Source organism: Bos indicus x Bos taurus, chromosome 10 (assembly GCF_003369695.1).
Source record: "Bos indicus x Bos taurus breed Angus x Brahman F1 hybrid chromosome 10, Bos_hybrid_MaternalHap_v2.0, whole genome shotgun sequence".
NCBI classification, from domain to species: Eukaryota; Metazoa; Chordata; class Mammalia; order Artiodactyla; family Bovidae; genus Bos; species Bos indicus x Bos taurus.
In genome coordinates this window covers 55,883,474-55,907,776 of record NC_040085.1, presented here as the reverse complement: position 1 = coordinate 55,907,776, position 24,303 = coordinate 55,883,474, and the positions used below count along the sequence as shown (strand labels likewise).

The window sequence follows — 24,303 nt, the reverse complement described above, 5'->3', positions numbered from 1 at the left end:
ATAAGACCAGGACTCCAATATAAATAAGACAGGCACAAAGTGAAGTCCCAGGATGTCAGCTATTCAGCAGGACTAGATCATTTGTGCAGATCAGAGCAAGAGAACAGAGTGAGGGAAGGAAAATTGGAACTGATTGGAGATTTACATCTCAGTGTTTCATCTGAAGTGATAGATGTTTGAGGTATAGAATCCTCTGGAACATTTGGAATAAACAAGCAGTGGGTGAAGCAAAAACACCATCACCAATAAAAAGATAGAAAAACAAGGCAATTATTAACTTGAGGGTGACAGGTGTAAAAAAAAGAAATAATCATATATTGTCCCCACAGTCAATATTTACTAGTCATGATAATGTAAATACTAGCTGCTGACTTATACAGAAGATCATTACAAAACTATGAACAGAAAGCAGTGGAGAGGAGGTTAAAAGACTTAATCCTCAACTATTCTAATCCACAGAGGTAATTTCTATGCCATTTAAATAGCAACGTATAATTTGGGAACAGGTGGGGAGGTAAATTCCAATAGAAAGTCAAAAAAATAGTTAAAGTATTGCCCCTGAGGAGTGAGAGCTGAGAGATGGTATTCATGGAGGGACTGGGAAGGGATTGATGTTGTTCATTGTAGGTTTGAAAAAGCATTATATGGAGAAAAAAACCTTTTGATTAAAAAGTAAAAGAATGGAAAAAATAGAAAAATCTTAAGACTTTGATAAGTGATCATATGCAGGGTCTGGATGGAACCTGAGATCTATCATTTATTCATATAATGAATGAGATCTCTTATCACTCATTCATATATCAAATAGTTCTCAAGCAACACTTTGAGCCAGGCACTAAACCAGGCCCCAGGAATACAACGGTGAATGAAGACACATTTGGTCCTTGCCCTTATGCAGCTTATGTCCACTACAGCAAATAGACAATGAATGAGAAAATAAATACACAGAAGAGACACTGCCTGTAGCAAGAAGTTGTGTGACTAGGAAGAAAAAAAAAGTGTGCTAGAATGGTGGTGAAGGGAAAAAAGGGTAACTACTTTAGTTGTTTATCAGGGTGAGTCTTTCTCAGATGAGTGAGACTTAAAACGGCATAAATCAAGGAAAGATGTGTACAGACTTGCAGGCAGGAAAGGCTGGTGGGTCTAGAACTGTGGCCCTGAGCAACAGAAGTGAGCCATATGATGGCTCTAGAGACCATTGAAGAAGTCCTAGATCACGTTGCTATAGATATAAATTTGGTAAGTCCTCAGAGTATAGATATTTGAAGCCATGGGAGAAGACTATATAGAGCATAACCCATAATCTCTTCCAGAGGAATTCCAACATTTAAGAGGAAGAGCCATTAAGAGACTGAAAAGGTGGGGATTGTAAAGAAAGGCAAAGCAATGAAGTCTGAAAACTTCCCCAACAATACCCTAACATTTTTGTCATTTTCCTAACTGCCCTACAGGTTTGTATTTCTTTTGACAAAATGCATTACAATTTGAGACTTTACCGTCAGTTCCAGACATAAGTGAAGATACCTGAACCCTAGAAAAATCAGTTTACAATTACCTGAAAAGTTATTTACTCATCCCCACTGTAAATTACACCAGCGTGGCCCAGGACCTTTGTTCGAATCAGAGTCACAGCCACAGTGGTTCTCCTCTGTGCTCCTATTGGGTCATCCAAGAGTGCTAAGATTTCAACTGAGATGTCCCCGGGCTATCCTCAAGACTCTGGTATCCCCAGCCCTTCTGAGAATAAACAACAATCCCATCCTGCACTGTGTTGGAAGGAGATTGAACTCGCTGCCTTGCCCATCGCCTAGGGCGCAGCACTGAGCGAGGTGGCCGTCACCGGCATCGTGATGCGGTTCCGTTCCTTTTGCAGGGGGTGGGGAGGTGCCCTGAGACTGGAACCTGGCGAGTCATGGCGGCGGGCGGCGCCGCCCCAGGTAAACCGGCCGAGCGCAGGGCCCGGACCTCGGAGAGCCGGCGCCAGATGAAAGGTGAGAGTCGAGAGAGGGAGAGGGTGAGTTAAAGGCGGCCGCAGGGGACCGCGAGATTCGAGACCTCGAGCGCGCAGCTTCCCAGGAGAGCCTGGGCCAGCCAGAGGGCTGTCGAGGCGCCGCCTCCGTGCGCCCCTCGTCAGACGGCGGCAGTTACTGCTTCCGAGGTCATTGGGCTGGCGCGCGCCTGCACGAGGGGCGCCAAGCTGCACCCAAACTCGGGCAGATGACTTCCCTCTGCCCTCGCCCAGTGCTCGGCCACCACTTCATTCCGTCTTTGCTCCGCTCGGTGATTAACAGCGCGCGCCACGCACGGCCCGGGGCGGAGGCCGCGGGGCTCTCCCGGCCAGGCCCGCCCCTGGACCCCACCCCGCGGGGATCCGTGCTGCTCCCGGCGCTCCGGCTGCTCTCCAGCGGCCGCAATCTGAGCCGAGGTGGCCGCGGCTCCAGTAATGTCGGGGCCCAGGCTGGAAGCACACGCTTTCCAAGGCGGGGGGAGGCAGGGAGCCCGGCCGGCGGCCCCCGCGCCCGGCACCGAGCGGGAGGCTGGACCAGAGGAAGTTGTCGGGCTTCAGGCGGAGGGGGCCAGTGGGAGTGCGCGCGGCCTTAGCGGCGCGGGAGCCAGTCCATTCGAATCCCCTCATAGGGAAGGGGAGTGGTTTTCTATTTGGGGATGAGGGAAAGGCCACAGAAGCTGCCACTGGTTTTGGATCTAGGCACTGAGTATACAAAGCTTTAAGAGGCTCCGTATTTTCCGTTCCCAAATCTGTCTTCTGAGAAAGATTTCCAGCCCCAAATTTGAGTCCTATCTCCCTTCTCAGCACTGACTGTGGGTTGGTCCGGGGGGGAGGGGACGGGAACGGGGGCGGGACGAGGTTGGCGGGAAGTTTAGAGCTCATCCGCGCTCTCTCTCTTTCTCTCTCTCTTGTTCCCCCTGCTCCGTCTTGTGCCCACGTTTTACACTGCCATGCCCTGCTCTCAAGAGGCACAGGTCGTCTCCCCCAGCAAGCGGGCCCGGGCCACGGAGGCTGGCGATATGCGCCTCCGCTTTGCCCGGCTCTCGGAGCACGCCACAGCCCCCACCAAGGGGTCCGCGCGCGCCGCGGGCTACGACCTGTACAGGTGAGTGGGCACTCTGTCCACCCGAGCCCCGGGGGAAGGCCGGCCCGGGCCAGGAGGCTCGCCTTGTGTCCCATCGTCCGGACTTCTCGCAGAGAAGTCCCAATTTCCGAGTGATAGAGCTCTCAGGTTAGCTTACATGCCCGATTGCGGCTACAATTTGAAACCGTCATTGAAAAGTGCAGAAACAAACGCATTTTGCATTATATAGGGTTTTTGCCTTTTTGGGGAGTGGGGGCCCACAGCGTGGCTCGTGAGATCCTGTTTCACTAGCCCGGGATGGCACCTGCACCCCCTGCAGTGGAAGACTGGAGTCTTAACCACTAGACCACCACGAAAGTCCTGCCTTTTTCTAACGTTGAAAATTTTAGCTTTCCTCTTTAGCATAAATTCAGTACGGATTTGGGCAGATTGTGGAATAGTAAATAGCAATAAATGACCGCCCAGGTGTTATTTTATTTGCAACATTTTTTGCGTACTTTCCAAGTGGAAGGTAGAGATGAAGAAGGCCGTCTTTGGCTTTCAAGTAGTGGCCTGAGAGTGGTACTGTGGTCAGTAGAAAGAAAAGCCATGCTGGGAGCCAAGGTTGTTAGGTAATAAAATACCCAGGAAAGATTAGTGGAAGTTGCTTCTGCTTTAAGGGTTAGTAAGTTAAGTTCCCCCCAAGAACTTGCCAGAAGTCTGAATATGAAAAGCAGGAATGTTAGTTAATACTACCACCTCTTTTGTACAGCATTTTTTACCTATCCTAAAAGCTGTCCCATGTGCTATTTTATTTAATATAGCAATCCTGAAGTAGATGAGTGTTACTTTTTACGGATGTGGGGGTTTGTGAAGAGATGACTTGATTGCCCAAGGGCTTGAACATAATAGAATTTTTGACCCTGAATCCACTGTTTGTTTGTTTGTTTTTTAACCCCCTTGAGTACTGTCCCCACTTCTTCAAACCATTAAGGTAGGTGAAAAGTGATACTGGAGGGGAGACGGTGTTTATTACATGACTAACTCCCAAGCCTTAGGATTTATTTTAAAGCATCCCAGGTAATTCTAGTGTGAGAACCACTGGTATAAGTTGTAAGTACAGGAAAAGAGGAGAGAGGAGTATATGATGATAGTGGGAGAAAAGAAGGAAAAAGTGAGGTATGAATGATGCAGCTGAATGAGGTACAATTCAGTCCCTTATTTCATGAATAAAAATAGTGATGTAGATTGACTACACCACAGCTGGGCACTGTTGTGAGTCTAAGAAGAGACCTTAATTTAGGGTACTTGATAAGCATCCTCCTGTTAAACACAGAAGACTTTCTATGTTGACGTGGACATAATTCATCTCTTCAATAAATTAGCGTTTAAACTATATCAAGAGAGGAAATTCCAATGAAAGAAGTAAAGACAGCAGCATTTTACTAGTCTTACTTAAGGGCTCCAAAGTAACTTCCAGTTCTGCTTATTGTAAAATCTCTTACATTTTTAGCAAAGAGGGGGCTACAGTAGCAGCAGAGTAGCAGCATTATGTGGGTGGACCTTAGAGGATCAGCTCCTCAGTAATGTCCATCTCTAGGACCTGTTCACAGTGGTTACCTCTCTCCCTCAGCCAGTGAAGTTCAAGTGAGGATCACAGCCACCGCTTGGTAAGCCTGATCAACTAGCAAGTGCAGAACAGATGCAGCACAGCTGAACATACCCCTCCCCCCTTTCATGTTGCTCCCCACCCATTTTTCTCCCTTCCTTCTGGACATTTTCCCTAATGCTTAGAGGATTGTTGTGAGAATAAAATGAGTTGTACAAAGCAGTTAGAACTGTACCTGGGACAGAGTAATGGCTTAATAAATATTAGCTATTATTTGCTATTATCTGCCTTTCTTTCTTCATTCTTTTATCTTTTTTGTACCATGTTAGTGAATCATATACCTTCTAAAGTCTGCCTTTCAGCCCTCTCCTGCTAAAAAATTATCTCAGTTTGCCAACACAATTTTGTTCAAAGGAAAATACGTTTACAGGTTGTCACCTCTTTTACCAAAGAATGCTTAGAGAATTACTATATCTAAATACCAGTTATCTTTCACTATTTTCCTAGTGCCTATGATTACACAGTACCACCGATGGAGAAAGTGCTTGTGAAAACTGACATTCAGATAGCCCTTCCTTCTGGGTGCTATGGAAGAGTGGGTAAGTGACTTGAGACACAGATAACTATTTGTCATGCTCTTCCCTTGTGATCAGTTCTTTCTTCTTGGTTTAAAATTTGGGGTGTATAAATGAGGGAAGGGATATTGCTTGGACTGTGTCCTAAAATAAAGACATGCCAGCTGCGAGGGCAGTTGCAATCACTTGAAAACTTTCCTTTATGTAGCTACATTTGCCTCTCTTTGCTTTTCTTCCTCCCCCAGATTCCTTACTTAAGGTTTTAGGACACTCACATTAGCCTAGGAGGTTGTTCTCACAACTGTTCACTGTGAGAAAAACTGAAAATATAGGCGATGTTTAACTGGTGGTTTTTCCAGTGGTAACCAATTCTCCCCTCAGGGATCAGATGGCATATGAAGTCAGATTTCTTTGTGAAGATGTTTATTTGTTTTATAAGAATAAAGATGCAGGGTTAAGATAATGGCACATGGCATCTTATATCACCAACATAAGTAAAGTTTCTAAGCCCTGAGAATATCAGGCCCTTAGCCTTTCCCCCTTGGGTTTCCTCCCATGAGGTGTTCTAGGTAAGGGATGCTCTTCAGTGCACTAGAGGAAAAGGCCTCATCGTGGGAGGAGAGAGGATAAAATGCAGGGCAAGCCAACTAAAAATCAAACCAAAAAATGCGGGTTTGATTTTTTTTCCTGCAGCGAGTCAGTTATCACTGTAGAAAGAGTTTAAAACTTCTTTTCAAGAGTCTAATTACTTGCTGACTGACTTAAGAGTAAACATAAAGGAGCAAATGGAGCTGTGATCCCAGGGGGATCTTGTTAGCCAGAGTCTGAGAACTGCTGATACTTGACCCTTTAAAAGAAAACTGAAATGAGCTCTCTCTCATTTGAACTCTTTTTGGCTGCACTGACGGCATTTTTAGTGTATTGGGGCGGGGGGGGGGGGTGTGGATCAGGAGATGAGGTGAAATAACGGTGAAGGCAGGAAGGGGTAGCATTTACCAACAAAGTGCCTGATTTAAGTTACTCTGGAATAAAATACTAGAAATTAGGATAATTAATTGTAGGCCTGTTGCTCAAGTCAGCAAGAGTTAAGGTATATAACTTAGCTTCTTACTCTGGTTCATTTGTTTCATTCAGATTTGTCTTTTGGCATCTGAATTATGAGTAGGAGTCCCAAGTTCAAGGTTAACCTCTGCTACTCTGGTTGGGTTTATGCCCCTCCCCTTCTTACCCATACTGCAACGGATCTCCTATCTTAAAAGTCCCTTCCTCTGCCCCATGTCCCTTCCAGCTTCCATCCTCCCTTTGTGATCAAACATCTGGACAGCATTGTCCACGGTTTTCACCACTTGTTCACTTTCCATTTCTTTCCTGCAGACCACAGCTTCAACACTTATCCTCAGTTGCCTAAAGACATGCTGGAGTGGTTTAAGTTGGTTTTGAATTAAACCTTGTCAATATTTTTCCAAACTTTTCTACTTTGATCGTACAATGTGATAAATACATTTTTAATTCAGAACTGTCTGCTAAGGTTAAGATACAGATGTTATAGGGATGAGAGTGGCATGCTTAGATTGTGTCAATTTTATTCAGTATTGCCCTTCTTAAGATAGTCAATTTATTTTTGTTTGTTTGTTTTATAGCTCCTCGTTCTGGCTTGGCAGCAAAACACTTCATAGATGTAGGAGGTAATATATTTACATTTTTATTCTGTAAATATTTACAAGTGTTTATTTTGTTTTTGCAGTAATCAAATGACAGATTTTATTTTTATCAAGAAAAGAAAATGATTTTTGTTGTATCTTGCCTTTTAGAAATTTCTGTCCCTAAGTAAAAGATGATTATGATACAGTTTTGAATGCTATTTGAGTATGTCTACTTTTTTAATGACCATTATGTGAAATGTTGTTATTTTACTCACAAGCTAGACACTATCTGACAGATAGGATTTTGCCTTGGTTTAGTGATAATCTGCATTTAGTCCAAAAATGACTGTTCACAGAAGGAAGTTTGTTATTACAAGGAAAGGAAATGCTTTTATATCATTATTTAAGCAATTGCAGTTAGTGCTTCTCTCACAAGGCCTCTTAGCCCTCAGATGAGTGAGTATGTTAAATTCTCCACCTCCTGCCTTTTTTATATGAAGCTGCTTTTTAATAGACTAGGAAACTGACTCAGAAATGGCCCCAAGTTGCCTCTTGAGAAACTGAAATCCATCCATATGATTCCAATCCCCTTGTTCTTTCCACTGCAGTTAAATGCCGTGGATCACTCTGCCCTGTCCGTCTACCAACCTAGCTCTGCCCTGTATTAACTTACTGTTCCCTCTGGCTGAGGCCTGTCCCTGGGCCATCTCCCCATGCTATCACTAGGTGGTGCTGTGGGGTAAAACAGGAGCCCAAAAATAGCTCTTAGAGACTGAAGAGGAGCTGAATATAACTCAACGGAGATGGACAGCCCTCTGGGGTTGAGAATTCCCTGGGCTAATTTATGCTTGACTTTCAAGAATATTTTTACAAGGTCTAGTATGGTCACTCGGAGAAGACAGTGGCACCGCGGTACTCTTGCCTGGAAAATCCCATGGACGGAGGAGCCTGATGGGCTGTAGCCCGTGGGGTCGCTAAGAGTCGGACACGACTGAGTGACTTCACTTTCATGCATTGGAGAAGGAAATGGCAACCCACTCCAGTGTTCTGGCCTGGAGAATCCCAGGGACGGGGGTGCCTGGTGGGCTACCATCTACAGGGTCGCACAGATTTGGACACTACTGAAGTGACTTAGCAGCAGCAGTATGGTCACTTAAGACAATAACTTAAGGATATAAAAGATGGTATTTTAAAATAAATTTCAGAGGGTTATGAAAGGAACATGGGCTTTGGAACAACTGGATTTGGGCTCTACTTTGTCACTAACTAGCTAGTTACTGCTTAACTTTTCTGAGCCTCAGTTTCCTTATCTGTAAAATGAAAATTAGTGTGCTTGCCCTGAAAGATAGGAGGATTGAATTATAATGTATCTAAAGCACTAACACTGCTTGGTACATATTTTCTGTCCTCTATGATTTTTTTTTTTAACATGGAAACTTTTTCTGACTTTGTTACTAACTTTTGCTCTATTTAAAACAATCCTCTGAAAAAAATTCATGTAAAAGCAATGGAAAGTTAGTTTGCCTGGTGGTTCCTGTGGTATTATTCACACAGTCACATTGTGGTGTGTTCTTGGATGCAGAGTATCTTAAAAATGTCTCCTAGGCACACATTTATCATAGTTGGCCACAGTTTTTATTTCAGAAGAGGGATATTGTTAGAAATCCCAGGCTGTAAATAAGGGTCAAAGGGAAAAGTTGAGTATGCAGGATTCCGTTCAGAATTCACATCTGGTAGGTGTGGATAGTTTTCAGTAAAGAAGGTTTCCAACAAATGACATGCCAAAGTCTTGACACAGTAAAACTTTTGCCTGAAGTCAGTTAATCACTCTGCCAGTTCCAATGCATGATTTTTCCAGTGATAACTTCAAAATACTTTCTGCTTTCTCATGAAGAGAAATACCCTTGATGTTTATGTCCCTTATGTACGAAAGGAATGTCTTGTATTTTCTTTGACGGTCAGTTTGCCTTTGAATAACAAGTAATAAATGAACTTGGAACTATTAGTTTTTTTAAAATACTGTTGGCATTCATGCTTTTAAAAAAGGAGTAATTAAGAACCATTTTTTCTGTCATACATTCTAGTTGACTTGAAAGGACTTAATTTCTTTCAGTCTAGGTAGATCACCTGGCTTTGAGGAATTCAAGACATCCAAGCATATGTGTGATAGGACTCCTTTACAAATGTATAGCAAGGCCTTTACAAAAAAGAGAGTGTTTGGGAATTGTAGAAGGTACCATAAAGTAAACAAATAAATACTTGCAAGTCATATGAAGAAGAGTTAAATATCCAAACAGATAAGGGGGGAAAAAACTGATTATAAGATATAGAAGAGGACATGCAAATATGGAACAAACATATAGAGGTAAAAAAGCCCAGCCTCACTAGTCATCAGGGAAATGTAAATAAATCCATGAAATACCATCTTTTACTCATCATATTGGCCAGAATTAAAAACATTGGTTCAATTTGGTATTGTAAGAGAGCTTGGAAGTGGGCATTCTTAAATATCATGGATAGAAATTTGAATTGCTATACCTTCTTTGCAAAGTTATCTAGCAATATCCATTAAAATTTTAAATATACACACCTTTCAGCCCAGGAAAGTGCTTTTTTTTTTTTTTTGAAACTATTTGATGAGAATACAATACAGTAATACACAAGGACATATGTAAAGGACTGTTTTGATTATTATAGGAAAAATGTAAAAACGACCTGAATGTCTGATGATTATGTAAGAGAATAGCTACATAGGAATCATGGTGCTGTATTTCCATATCTTGGATCTAAAAGAATGACTAAGATTCAGATATGTTACTCTCAAAGGATAGCTGTACTATTTTAGGTGGAAAAAATGTGTAAAATATGTGGCTGCCTGAGGGGGAGAGTTGGGAAGTATTATTAGGTTTTACTTTATATGTATTTGTACTGTTTGGGTACTCTAAAATTTTTTAGTAAAGGAGTGAGTTCAGAAGTCAGCACACATGGTCTTTATCTAAGGCACTCTAGGTGAATGAGTGCTAGCCTGAGCACTCCCACTTGGAGATGCCAGAGCTTCCTGTGGTCATTTGTTCCGGCATGGGAGGCAGGGAATGACCTGCTGCTGAGGGGTTCCTTCCTTAACTCTGATCTGAGCCATTCCTGCAGCTGAAACTTTCTGCATCTAGATAATATAGAAAACAGCTGGCCCTATCTTTATATCCATTCTTTGAGTAAATATCAAGGACTAAGTTAATGATCAACTGGCAGTGGGGGGAAAGAGGCCAGGCTTCAGTATTCTTTGAGTTGGTCAAAGTTTTATTGATGTAGAACCAGAAAAGAATAGACTGTTTCCTTCAGTCTAGACATGATATGAACCACTTTCAGCCAGTTTTATACTCACTGTTCTCACTGTTTAAAAAAGTGTTTTATCTGTAATTCAAACTCTTAAATCTTATGTCAGGAACCTTGTAAGAAGTATTTTAAGTTCAGTTTCACTTAGCCCTACTAATTCATTCATAAAGCACAGGGGTTCATCTAAACTTCTATAGTAATCCACTGGAAGAATCTAAAATGTTAGCTTTTCTGCATATATTTCCCTGTGGTGGAACTTTTTTTTTTTAATTTTGCCTTTTTTTCCCTATATGAGAATATTGAAAGTGAATGCTTACTCTTGTTCTAAAAAAGAAAAAAATAAAACCAACTTTTTTTTTTCAATTGACCTTCAAATAACTATGAGTCTAGCCAACCAGCATTAGTACCCATTGAACTAAATTCCTGATTCTTTTTTTTTTCTTCTTTGATAAGAGTTTTTTTGTTCCCCCAGAGAAGTGGGGTATTAATAAGATGTAAGATATGACATGGAGCTGCATTTAATTAGATTCACATGAATCCTATCTAGCATTTTACAAACTGAAGGGAAAGAATTAACATGTATAAAAGGAAATAGGCATTGAGGGGAAAGATAGGGATAGGAAAGTGACTGCTAATAGCTAGGGGGTTTCTTTTTGGGATAATGAAAATGTTCAAAAATTGATTGTGGTCATGTTTTCACAGTGCTGAATACACTAAAAAAATGTTGACTTGTGAATTTTGTCTTAATTTTTAAAAAGTAAATGAGAAGACCTGGTGCACCTACATTATCTGTGCTTGTGTTTATGGGAAGGTTTTGGATTCTTGGTACAAAGATAAATGCTAGCAAGTTGGGTAGATGTACTTCTCTGGGCTGTGGCAGGGCCCTGGCTCAAGATCCTCTCCTGCAAAAATTTGCTGCTTTTGTGTTTATAATCTCAAACAGGTTCTAATTACACAGTTGTGTATAAAAGTACACTCATTATTAAGCTTATGTGCTAATGTCTTCTGAGAGATCATGCTCTTAAGAAAGGATGGTAGCTCAAATGGAAAGGAGAAGAAGAATGTGAAGTGAACAGTTCAGCTCCATTTTCATTATAAAAATGGAGTGTTCTGATATTTGCTAGACTGCTGCTTAACAGTGTCAGCATTGACTTATTCCACCACAGATCTTCTGGCTTTTTGACATTTTTATTTATGACTCAATCATATTTCAGTCTGGATATTAGTGGGAAGCTGCTACCAGGAAAAGCCTTTGAAACCCAAATCATAATTTTCTCCTAGTCCTTTTGGCAGGTATGCAGCAGATAGACAGTAGCACTGGGAGAGAGTAGTTAAGGATGACTTGGCTGAGATGCTAAGCACCTACTCCCAAGTTAGAGTAGGTAATGGTCACCATTTGTAAGGATGACAGGTTGGAAAATTAGGACCACTTTCAAAATTCTTATTTGAATTTTGGGCTTCCCTGGTGGCTCATTTGGTAAGGAATCTACCTGCAATGCAGGAGACCTGGGTTCAATCCCTAGGTTGGGAAGATCCCCTGGAGGCGGACATGTCAACCCATTGTAGTATTCTTGCCTGGAGAATCCCCATGGACAGAGGAGCCTGGCAGGCTATAGTCCATGGGGTCACAGAGTAAGACACGACTGAGCGACTAAGTACATTTGCATTTTAGTAATATCATTTCTTAGCTTTGAGGCTTTACATAGTAGCAGAGCAAGATTCACATATTCATTGTAAGGATAAAACTTTTAGAGCTACATAGGAATGATTTTGAGGTAATTATATACCCTTAAGTACCATACACTAAGCTAAGATCATTTTTCTTTTCTCCAGCTGGTGTCATAGATGAAGATTATAGAGGAAATGTTGGTGTTGTCCTGTTTAATTTTGGCAAAGAGAAGTTTGAAGGTATGTTAAATATATCTAATCACATCAATGTAATGAGTTTTGTATTAAATATGTCTAAATAGCACATACTGACTCCTCTGATTCTCATTGTACTGTGTGAGGCAGGATACAGAGAATGCATCAATAAAGAATCAGTAATAAATTGTTTTGTCTTTTTCCTTTAAAGTCAAAAAGGGTGATCGAATTGCACAGCTCATTTGTGAACGGATATTTTATCCAGAAATAGAGGAAGTTCAAGTAAGTATCATAAAAGCTGAGTAGGGAATACATGATAACGTCTTCAGTGAAGGAAAAATAAAAATTTGAGGATCGAATATGCTATTGGTAACTAAATACAGATATTTCTCAACTTAACAATGCGATTACATCCTGATACAGCCATTGTAAATTGAAAAATCTTAAGTCGAAAATACACTTCACACACCTAACCTATTGAACATCATAGCTTAGTCTAGCCTGCCTTAAACATGCTCAGAACACTTATTAACCTAGTTGGACGGAGTCATCTAATGCAAAGCCTGTTTTATAATAAAGTGTTGAATATCTCGTGTAATTTATTGAATACTGTACTGAAAGTGAAAAATAGGATGGTTGTATGAGCACAGAAACTGTGTCAGCATTTCACCCTGTGATGGCATGGCTGACTGGCGGCTGCAGCTCGCTGCCGTTGCCCCGCATCACGAGAGGATCACGTCACATATCACTGGCCCAGGGAAAGGTCAAAATTCATTATTTGAAGCACAGTTTTTACCAAATGCATATCACTTTCACACCATCATCAAGTTAAAAAATCACAAGTCAAACCATTCTAAGTTGGAGACCATCTGTAGTGGAATATTTGACTAGTCCTATTTTAAGCAAAATTAAAATCTTAGTTGTAGAACTTCTTAAAATGTTTTCCATGGCTATTATATAGCATTAGTTTGAATAATAAACCATTTAAATAGACTGTGAAATTCTACTATTCCCTTAGCTTTTTGGTATTATTCAGTATTTTATGGAACATTTTAAAAATTTTAATTTTCTGTAATCTCCTTTTTGAAGGAATGGTATAGCAAGAATAAAACTTTTACAAATTAGAAGCTGGAGAGACCTGAAAGAGGATCTAAAATTAACTATATGGCTCACTATCTTTATGTCTTTTCAGGTTTTAGATGACACTGAAAGGGGTTCAGGAGGCTTTGGTTCCACTGGAAGTAATTAAAACTTATGCCAAGAACAGGAAATGAGAATGTACTTTTTTCTTGAAAATAAAGACTTTGCTTAAACTGTTTTGGTGTTTTGCATTTCTGTAAACTTAACACTTCAGCTTCTAAAAGTATTTGGTTTTCTTATGCTTAAGGAAAGGGTACCTCTGTTGGGATCCTGTAGAAACCTACTTCCTTGTGTTTTTCTGCATTAAGTGGTTATATAAATCTGTTTGTGAACTCATGCAGTTTCTTTTTTAAATTAAATGCACATCAATTATCCCCAAATCTGTATTATTTAATTTGTTATATACTACCACTTAAGTAACTTATTTTTAAAATGCTTTGAATATCATAAGCAATGCATTTCATTTAATAAATTTGAATTCTCACAGATACAAATTATTACATAAATTTAATTAACAGTAAAAAGTTATTGCTAATTCTTCCCTTCAGTGATATAAAAAATGTTTTTCTAAACTTAAGATTATTTGTGAAGTTGGGAAGAAGAGAATCCTTGGTTTATTTTTTTAAATTTTCCCTGTTTTTCTTTTTTTAAAATCTTCCTTTTTGGTAGACCCCAGGTTAACTGGGTACAGGTGTATTTGTGAAAGGAAATGTGAGTTGGGAATCTCCATTTGGTTTATTGCTCTGAATTTCATTCTGTTGGGGTTTCCCTGGTGGCTCAGATGGTAAAGAATCTGCCTGCAATGCTGGAGACCTGGGTTCGATCCCTGGGTTGGGAAGATCCCCTGGAGTAGGGCATGGCAAGCTCGTCCAGTATTCCTGCCTGGAGAATTCCATGGACAGAGGAGCATGGCGGGCTACAGTCCATGGGGTCACAGAGTCGGACACGACTAAGCGACTAAGCACACAAGTAAATTGTAGTACTGTGAATTTGCCTCACTGAAGTAGCAGTAATAGGCTGTCCAAGAAAATACACAATTTAGTACAGATAAATAGATGTAAGGAGGTATGCCTAGACCACTGGGTTTATCCAAGTATCTGAGTAAGTTTGTCTCAGCCATATGAGTTGGTTTAACACCATCTATTGCAGTTTTTGGTGTGCTTTCCATTACTGCATTTCCCAAACCCCTCTGCACCAGGACTTTGGGTGTCAGCTAGGCTTTGTCAATCAGATGCCCTAGTGTGAAGCTCAGGAGCCGTCATTTTGTAGGTGGGGGTCATACAGACGGAATGCTCTGGAGCTGGCAACTCTTGGCTGCCCAGTTTTGGAAGCATGGGTTAGAGTTTGTTTTCCCTGTCCTTCCAGTGTTTCCCTAGGCCATGTTATACTCTGCAATGTATCAATAGTATTTTCCATTACTTTGGAAATATGGGTTACAGTTCATCAGTGAGTCATGAAATTAACTCTGTGTCATAACTAGTGTTAAAAAATACTGAACAGAAATACAGCAGAGGACAACAGGTCAGATAGGTAATTTCTGTGAAGATTATTTGAATTACATACTTATGTGTGCACGTGTTTACTGGGTTATGGTATAAATTATTTCTGAAGTCAGTAAAATTTAAATAAATTCTGCTAAACTAGCTAGAGTCCGGTTCTCTGAACTCTGACCAATACGTAGTAACAGTTGAAGACTGATGTGACTGCTAAGAGATTCCATCTTAGCTTAATGTTAAGTCCACTGTTAAGCACTCACAAACTGCTCTTTTCTTTCTCATAACATGCTTGTGGAGAATAGAAAAAATACAAACACTATTTTATAGGTGAGAAAAACAGGCTCAGAGACATTTCAGCTAACAATGACTACTATTAAAATGGGTCCTATGGCTTCAAAGCCCATGTTCTCTGCGGTGTCTTCCGTCTTCCAAGTGGTAGAGAGGATGTACAACAGAAGGCATGGTTAATGAAAAGCTTCCTCTAGTTTTTTGTACTTGGAATATGTTTCCATCTGGTACCACACTTAAAGGAAGATGCTCACATTTGAAGCTACTCTAGAGACCTGGAATGATATCCGTGGGTGATATGTTTTCACCTGGGAAAGTGTATTTGTTGGGATGGGAGGAATGAGGGGCAGTTGCCTAGAGAAAGTCCCAGGAATTATAATAGATGTTTTTCGAATCTAAAGACTCAGGTTAGGCTTGTCATATGTGACCTGAGGGACTGAAGTTAGTATCAGTGGGCTTCACCTATAGAAGACAGTGGCTGTGAGAGAATATATATATTAGCCTCTGTCCCCCTGGTGGTAAGAACATCTTTTGTTGTTACTGGTCTTTGACCTCTTCTTGACGCAGAGCTCCTGAAACCCTTGTAATTTTGTGGATGACAGAAGTGTTGTGTTCTAACAGGGTGACTCAGTCCCTATATGGCTCCTGAATGAGGTCTGGTCACCAGAAAGGCCAGGCCATGATGAGAGGCTTAGAACTCTCGATTCCTTCCTCCCATTCTCTTGTGGGAGAAGGGCCAAAATTGGAATTAATGATGAATCATTCCCATGTGATGAAGCCTTCATAAAATCCCCAGAAGAGCAGGGCTCAGAGAGCTCACAGGTGGTGCTAGGATAGTATCTGAGCTGATCTCCAAGTACACACAGTGTCAGAACTGAGGAATTGTAGGACACCCCAGCTGGTGTCACAGAGAATTGCCTGGTGTGGGAAAAAGCCTGCACACACCGGGTGCCCAGAAGTGAAGTGTTTTCTGTGAGTAGTAAAGGAGACTCACAGGGAAGAAAGACAAGGTAGGAGAGAACTAGGCTTTTCTCTACACAGGAAGGGAAAAGTCTGTTTCTCCTTAACAGTGGCATAGGGCAGACATGTGGAACTTCCCCAAAAAAGTGAAAAAAAAAAAAAAAAAAGCACTGCATGGGAAAAGCAAAAAACTCAAAAGCCATATGGAAGAGTACAATACAGTCTGTTGCACTGAGATTTTTGGAGACGTTTTCTATGTAATATATGTAAAGTTCAAATATTTTAAGATGATTTTACTTTGTTTTATTATGAAATACAAGGTTTAGAAACAAACGTGGATAGTATAGTGAGTAACTACAGTATAGGAACACCTAAATAGTGGTCTGGACTGGTTTGCTAGAACTGAGAGCCTTTGTTAATAAGGCTTGGTTCCTGAGCTCATTTGAGCTTTGCCTTCTTTCAGTCTGCTAGATTCAGCTGGTGAAAGTGGAAGTTGCTTAGTCTTGTCCAACTCTTTGCGACCCCATGGACAGTTCTCCAGGCCAAAATCCTAGGGTGGGTAACTGTTTTCTTCTCCAGGGGATCTTCCCAACCCAGGGATCGAACCCAGGTTTCCTACATTGCAGCAGGTTCTTTACCAGCTGAGCCACAGGGAAGCAGATTTAGTTGGTAGCAAAGGAAATCCAGGGTATGTCACTTTATTCGGGCAAGTCTTCCTTTCCACTAGAAACAGCACCAGTTTTTTTACTTATGGCCAAAGAGGAGCATCATTTTCACAGGCAAGGCTGCACTTTGGTTATCAACTGTAAATTGAATAGCAGTCACCGTTCTATCGATTTTTTTCCAGGCAGAAACCAGGCAGTTTTCCTCTCCCTTGACAGTTCTGCCTCCCTCACTAATGATGTCCACTATCCACTCCTGTCCTTGGTGCTGTATGTGTCAGGAGAGAAATAGTCAGGGAGACTCCTACAAGCTAATCTGATGCCCCATCAGTTAACTTCCTTGATGGCTATCTATAGAAGAAATCATTTAAACAGCTGGCCTAGGTGGATGGTGAATAGAGGTGGGGGAAGACCCAAGATTTGGATCTCAGAGCCCCTCCGCACACAGTATTTCTTGCCACATGACCATCTCCATCCCACCTGGCTGGAAATATGTAGCTACCTGGAGTTTTCTGTTTGGGGTTAATGGATCTTGGACATATTGACATGATTACATGAGTGCTGAGTCCAAGTTGTCACGTAAAGTGTTCTCAGCAGAGCTTCTACCTACCCCAATCCCCTGGCTTTGACCACCCCCAAATCACACTTAATCCTATTTTTCATTTGCTCCTTTCCCCACTGCATCTTCAACCCCAGCATTGGTCCCTGTTAGAAGAGTACCAAGCCCCCCACCCAACTTCGTTTTCTTACTGCTAGCCTCTACTACATATTCATAAGGTAATGGGGATAGAGTACCAGTCACAAGAATGCCAATTACAGAGGACAGAAATCATCCAGGCCAAAATTCAATGATAATTTTAGTAGTGATATTTATAGATTTCAGAGCGCACCCCTGGATACAGAGAAAGCTTTACATGCAAAATCCACTCTAAGAGGCATGTAATCACTCCAGATAATAGTGTGACCCATATGTAATTAGGCATTTGAAGCCCTTTTATTTTCGGCTTCTTAGTGTAAAATATACCATTTTATGTAACTGACCTGATAGTTTTAGCTGAGAAATACTCTTTAGTATTATATCATCATCCTAAGAAGAGAGGTGAGTAGGGAGGAACAACTTAAAAGTGAAAATAAAATGCCTTTTGCTGATAAGACACATCTCCATTGGAGATGGACTATGTGCAGTGTTTTGGCATTGCTTTTTTTCTTACTGAAAAGAGAATGAGAAAGGGAAAAATACAAATGAAACTGTTTTCATGAAGGGAATCTTCTCCAGAAGTACATGAAGGAAAAATGGATATTGAAAATGGTCTCCCTTTATTTAGCAACTAATCTTGGTTAAGTTGGGAGACTTTTTAAAGATCTGTGACGTCTCCTAAAGAAAATGTCTAATAACTATTTACAAAAGTAAGATTACAGGGAGAATTTTAGGTTAACAAATTACTAAATTATGGTAACTATGGTTTGATCCTAATTTTTAAAAATGGGTTTTGTTGTTGTTCAGTTGCTCAGTTGTGTCCGACTCTGCGACCCCATGGACTGCAGCATACCAGGCTTCCCTGTCCTTCACTGTCTTCTGGAATTTGCTCAAACTCATGTCCAGTGGGTTTTACAGATCAGTAAAGAAATGTCTGGGAGAACATATTCCAAAATGATGATTATCTCTGGCTGTTGGAATTGCCGGTATTTTCCCTCTTTTCATTATCTATATTTTAATATTTTTAACATGAAAACTATATTATTTGATACTTGGTTAAGAAAAACACTTAAAATTTATAATAAAATAGCTTTGTTTAATTTTTCTTACTTTCAATATTTTACTGAATATTTTAATATTCAGTGGGAAAATTATGACTAAATTGTAAGCTTGGAAGAAAAAACATACAAGGTGTAATGGTAAAACCCTGGCTTTGGGAATTTTAGACCTAAGTTTAAGTTCCACTCTTAAACTAACTAAAAGATCTTGAGTAAGTAAAATAACTTTATGGGTTCTCAATTTTCTTAGCATAAAATAGGAAAGAGTGCATCCGATCATTTCCAGGGTCCCTTTCTTGCTTTGCCATTCCATATAGTGAATCTTGAGCCTGCACTGTATGGCTGTGGGTGCCTACTGCCACCTGGTGGCAATTATCTAAAGTTAGGAGGCTATGTTTAAGGTATAAAATCACTTATTCACACTTGTAATTGCCTCGCATCTATGTGCTGGACAAGTGCCAGCATCATCATTCCTTCCATTTAGTGTTTTTCTAGATGATATAGGTGAAACAACTAGACGTGAGCGGTTACAGACTAGCGACATGACCTTGAGGATATCATTTAACCACTCTTGAGTCTCTATCATCCTATCTGAAAAATATAGTAATATCTGCCTTACAGTATAAGAACTAGAGTTGATGATGTGAAGTATCTCACACAGTCCAGAGCAAAGAATATTTTGTCAATAAATGATCACAATTATCTTCAGGAAGGTTACTGTCTAGCAGGGGAAGTAAGATAAACACAGAAATCTCCACAGCAGGTGATATGCCTTGAAAATACAAAGGAGACCCAAGGCATATTCATAAAATGCCAAAACTGAAATGCAAATAGACTGGAGTGTAAAGGACATGTAGAAAATCGTAAGTATTCTAGAGTTGTAGGTTGCACATTCACTCTGGCGGGTTCTAAACACCAGGGAAGCAATAGCCAGCCATGGAAATGTTTGGGGCAAAGAGTAACATCACCAGAGCTGAGCTTCAAGAGCTGATATTAATCTAATATCTGTGACATTGAGGTTCACAAGCCATTGCTGAAATAGCCAGCTAATGAACACAGAAGCTGGCAAAGGAAAGATGGATGGAGATGACACTGAGAAACTGCAAAAACAAAATTGAGGCTGAATCTTTAAAGCTGACCTAAGACATGGTTAGATAACAAATGAACTGCCTGAGCCTAAAGGAGGCTGAAATGTGTTGGGGTTATGAAACCAACCATCCACAGTAGTTACAGGGCTAAGCTCCCACTTCCTGATTAAAGGTCTCACACCATTTCTCCGGGACTTCCCTTGTGGCTCAGCTAGTAAAGAATCCACCTGCAATGCGGGAGACCTGGGTTCCATCCCTTGGTTGGGAAAATCCCCTGGAGATGGGAAAGGCTACCCACTCCAGTATTCTGGCCTGGAGAATTCCATGGACTGTATAGTCCATGGGATTGCAGAGAATCGGACATGACTAAGTGACTCACTCACTGACTCACCCCTTCTCCACTCAGGAATGATGTTAACTTTCTGCTGCTGCTGCTGCTGCTGCTAAGTTGCTTCAGTCGTGTCTGACTCTGTGTGACCCCATAGACGGCAGCCCACCAGGCTTCCCCGTTCCTGGGATTCTCCAGGCAAGAACACTGGAGTGGGTTGCCATTTCCTTCTCCAATGCATAAAAGTGAAAGTGAAATCGCTCAGTCGTGTCGACTCTTCGCAACCCCATGGACTGCAGCCCACCAGGCTCCTCCGTCCATGGGATTTTCCAGGCAAGAGTACTGGAGTGGGGTGCCATTGCCTTCTCTGTTAACTTTCTACTCAGGTATGAATACTGAACGAAATACAAGCTTAGCTTTCTCACCACACATTGTACGAGTGGATGAAAAAAAAAAAGCAAAACAAAACGCTTTGTGACTATTTTCTAGTGTGCAAAGGGCTGCAGGGGAAAGGGTTTGACAAAATACTCTTCGTCAAGTTCAGTCCACTCTATTAGAAAGGGCATTATACTTGAGGGAAAAAATCCTAAGTGTGTCCCCATTTAAAAACCTCTGTGGGATTTATAATGACTTTAATTTTAGTGAACATGAAATTTTTTTTTCCTGACATCTTAGAGAAGCAGGCAATTTCAGAGATGATATTTTGACAAATAGTAGCATAGATCAGGACAAATAACAGGACACTCATAAAAGAGACTTGACTAGAGCAAAGGCAAATAATGATACAATCCCCTGCAGATATATGTTTGGAATATAAGCATTATATTGTTGAGCATGATAGGGAAAATGATATTAGAAAGAGGCTAATGCTGTGTGGGAGTCCTGACAGGGTGGGGATTGTAGGATGATTCCATACTTTGTGCAGTAATACCATTCAGGAAAAAGAAGGGTGCCCATTGACTGAGACTGTGTTTGATTATCATACAAGAAATGAAACAGGTTTTCATAGTCAGAAAAATCTATGTACCGCCAAAGGAGAGAAGCTGTTTGATGATAAGGCAATACAAAACTTCAAAGGGTAACTTACAAATGTTCCCTAACTCATTTCAGCCTAAACTTATCCCCGTGCTGTCTCATGCTGTCCGCCAGCTCTTTCACTGGAATATGTTACCCAGTCGCCTTGGAATCATTACTGGGTCTCCTTGGAATGGAAACTGTGTCAGACTGGAGGGGTGAGTAGGAGGGAAAACGGTGCTGGCAGAAGCAGAGGAAGTGTTTTTTCAATTTAGAGCCAGAAGTGAGTGCTGACATTGTCTCGCATGTGTTTGGGGACAATGGCACATGCCAATGGTAACACGTCCACTTTTCCATGTCCCTTGCTCAGGGACCTTTGGCAAGAGGCTGCAGAAGCCACAGCTACTTCCCCCCCACCTCCACCCGCCAAATCTCTGACTCCTCTCCTCCCTTTGGGGATGCTAAAAAAGGACAAGAGGCACAGTTTCCACCTTTGTATTATTAGCATAATCACCCAGAGTGAATTCTCTCATTCTTCCTGCACATGTATTTTGATGTGACTAGTCTTTTTTTCTTACATGACTTCCACTTCCTCTCTTTGTAAGCACACCTTTTAGGGGATTTGAACATTAATTGCAGCTGACTTCAGAGCTGTGCTAAGCAAAGCTTTCATTTTCTAGGCCAAAGTAGACACAGTGAAAGGAGCCATTGCCAGTTGATGCTAAGATAAGAGAAAGACTGGGTTAATCCCCATCAGGAGCTGGGGGTACACTTCTCTCTTCCCCTCACCAAGTTCATAGTTGGGAGCAGGGTTCAGACTCTGGATCTTGCATGCCCCTCCTATGAGTCTAGCATGATGGTTGTCTAGCTCTTGGATATTGCAATATACTTGAGTAGCAACCAAAATTTGTTTTTATAGATAGTTTTATTTATGTATGATACAACACCTACATTGAACATCTTTTGTCAAAAGGCAAAAATAATTACCCTTTTTGCCATATTTTACCTGTTATTTCTCCCCAAGAGTTCTTTGTAAGTATAGAAACTTTTAACTGCTTTGTCCTGATGTACTTATCTGTAATTTTTTTTAATGTCAACGATTTCCCTGGTGGCTCAGACAGTAAAGCATCTGCCCGCAATGTGGGAGACCTGGGTTCAATCCCTGGGTTGGGAAGATCCCCTGGAGAAGGAAATGGCAACCCACTCCAGTATTCTTGCCTGGAAAATTCCATAGACTGAGGAGACTGGTAGGCTACAGTCCATGAGGACGCAAAGAGTTGGACACAACTGAGCGATTTCACTTTGACATTCACTTTTGTTCACTTAAAAAAAGTATAGAATAGATAAGTTTTGGCTCACCCCACAGCCTGTGAGATCTTAGTTTCCTGACCAGGGATCAAACCCGTGCTCTCAGCATTGAAAGCTTGGAGTCCTAACCACTGGACCACCAGGGAATTCCCTGTATTAACTTTTATTAGAATCTATTGTCAGGACTTCAATTAGAATACAAATTGTAAGTGGAGGAGAACTAACTTTTATAAAAATGCTGTATACTCCAGGTGTTATGCTAGTTTTACCTGATGATATTTTGTAAACCTGGAGCAGAATTCCTTTTAGGAATTTCTTGAATTTTTAGGGAAGCTACACACCATTCTGCTGGGCTCCTCCCCAGTATTAGAGTGGGGTCCCAGAGCTCAAGGCTTGCTTGGGCAACTTGAGAAGGAGGAAGAGGCAGTGAGATTCAGAAGTTGTGGGAAGGGATCCCAAATGTGATAGGAGGTTAATCGGGGAAGGGAGTGGAAGCCAGAGAAATTTCCTGCATAGAGATGACAAAGGAGCTTATTCTTTCAAATATTTCTATGCAAATTTCAATCATGAACAAAAGTAGAACATAGAGTATGATGAACCCCACGTATTCATCACTCAACTTCAACAATTATCAGCTCTTAGCTGATTTTGTTTCTTCTAGATTCCCACCTATTCCCTCATCCCCAACCCCAATGAATTATCTTGAAACAAAGTCCAGACATAGTTATCACTGCATAGATTACATTTTAATCTGTTTGATGAGCCATCTGTGCTATAGCTTCCCTCCTATTGCCCAAAGATCAATAAAGTTTCCAACATGTATAGCTTAAGTGTCACTGGAGGGAGGCAAAGAGCAAGACAAATTTGCATTTGGGCCAAAGTGGATAAAGAATATGACAGTAGTATTGAACTTGATGCAGAGGTGAGATTAAGCAGGTGCTCCCAAGAATTCTTGAAATTATTGGGGGGTGATGAGGGGAAGAAAGTGATTCTAGATTTTCTACAGGAGGTCAGAGTTCATGCAGGGCTGTGTGTGTGTGTGTGTGTGTGTGTTTATTATTAAAATGGGTGACTCTAAAAGACTGGAAGGCTTGGGGACAGCCAGACAGCTGGCATTTGGGTTATAGTTAAATATTCCAAGTTTCCTTTCCTTGAAAGGAAAGAAAATACTAAATTTAAACGCCATCTTTCAGTTTCTCAGTCAATAATTTCCCTTTCTGTCTCTTGTACAAATTCAGTCTCTAGACAGCAATGCAAGGGATTTATTCTCCATGAAGCCTTTCAGACACATGAAATATCTGGAGAAGAATTGTTGGCAACCCCAATCCCAATTCAGTTTTCAACTGCTTTGTATGTAGCTCTGATTAAGTCACGGTTTTCAATAACTTGTGGTGAACCAGCGAAAATTACCAATGGTAATAAAAGGTGAACCTGAATTCTTGCATAATTCTCCCACAGCATTCTCAAGGAAAATAGGGACGATATTTGGACTAAATATAGATTTTCGAGATTAATGGTGCTCTTTAAGTTTATAGGAGACTGGAATGCAAAAGTAGGAAGTCAAGAAACACCTGGAGTAACAGGCAAATTTAGCCTTGGAGTACAGAATGAAGCAGGGAAAAGGCTAATAGAGTTTTGCCAAGAGACTGCGCTGGTCATACCCTCTTCCAACAACACAAGAGAAGACTCTACACATGGACATCATCAGATGTCAGTACCAAAATCAGATTGATTATATTCTTTGCAGCCAAAGATGGAGAAGCTCTATACAGTTAGCAAAAACAAGACCGGGAGCTGACTGTGGCTCAGATCATGAATTCCTTATTTCAAATTCAGACTTAAATTGAAGAAAGTAGGGAAAACCACTAGACCATTCAGGTATGATCTAAATCAAATCCCTTATGATTATACAGTAGAAGTGAGAAATAGATTTAAGGGACTAGATCTGATAGACAGAGTGCCTGATGAACTATGGATGGAGGTTCGTGACATTGTACAGAAGGGATCAAGACCATCCCCAAGAAAAAGAAACTGAAAAAAGCAAAATGGCTGTCTGCGGAGGCCTTACAAATAGCTGTGAAAACAAGAGAAGCAAAAAGCAAAGAAGAGAAGAAAAGATATACCCATTTGAATGCAGAGTTCCAAAGAATAGCAAGGAGAGATAAGAAAG

At 41.0% G+C, this 24,303-nt stretch overlaps 1 protein-coding gene across 4 annotated transcripts; it reads left to right on the top strand.

Annotated features, from left to right (window-relative positions):
- Positions 1–1,868: 1,868 nt before the first annotated feature.
- On the top strand, positions 1,869–13,412 carry DUT (deoxyuridine triphosphatase). 4 transcript variants are annotated; one of them, XM_027554073.1, is made up of 7 exons: positions 1,869–1,991; positions 2,975–3,113; positions 5,188–5,279; positions 6,896–6,940; positions 12,065–12,139; positions 12,306–12,376; positions 13,287–13,412. In XM_027554073.1, exons 1-7 carry the CDS (start codon positions 1,913–1,915, stop codon positions 13,341–13,343), a joined length of 558 nt encoding a protein of 185 aa, XP_027409874.1. In that variant the 5' UTR covers positions 1,869–1,912; the 3' UTR covers positions 13,344–13,412. The 4 variants fall into 4 exon arrangements, with proteins under 4 accessions (XP_027409874.1, XP_027409875.1, XP_027409873.1 ...); XM_027554074.1 differs by lacking the exon at positions 1,869–1,991 and adding an exon at positions 2,138–2,280; XM_027554072.1 differs by lacking the exon at positions 1,869–1,991 and adding an exon at positions 2,139–2,425.
- The last annotated feature ends 10,891 nt before the right edge of the window (positions 13,413–24,303 follow it).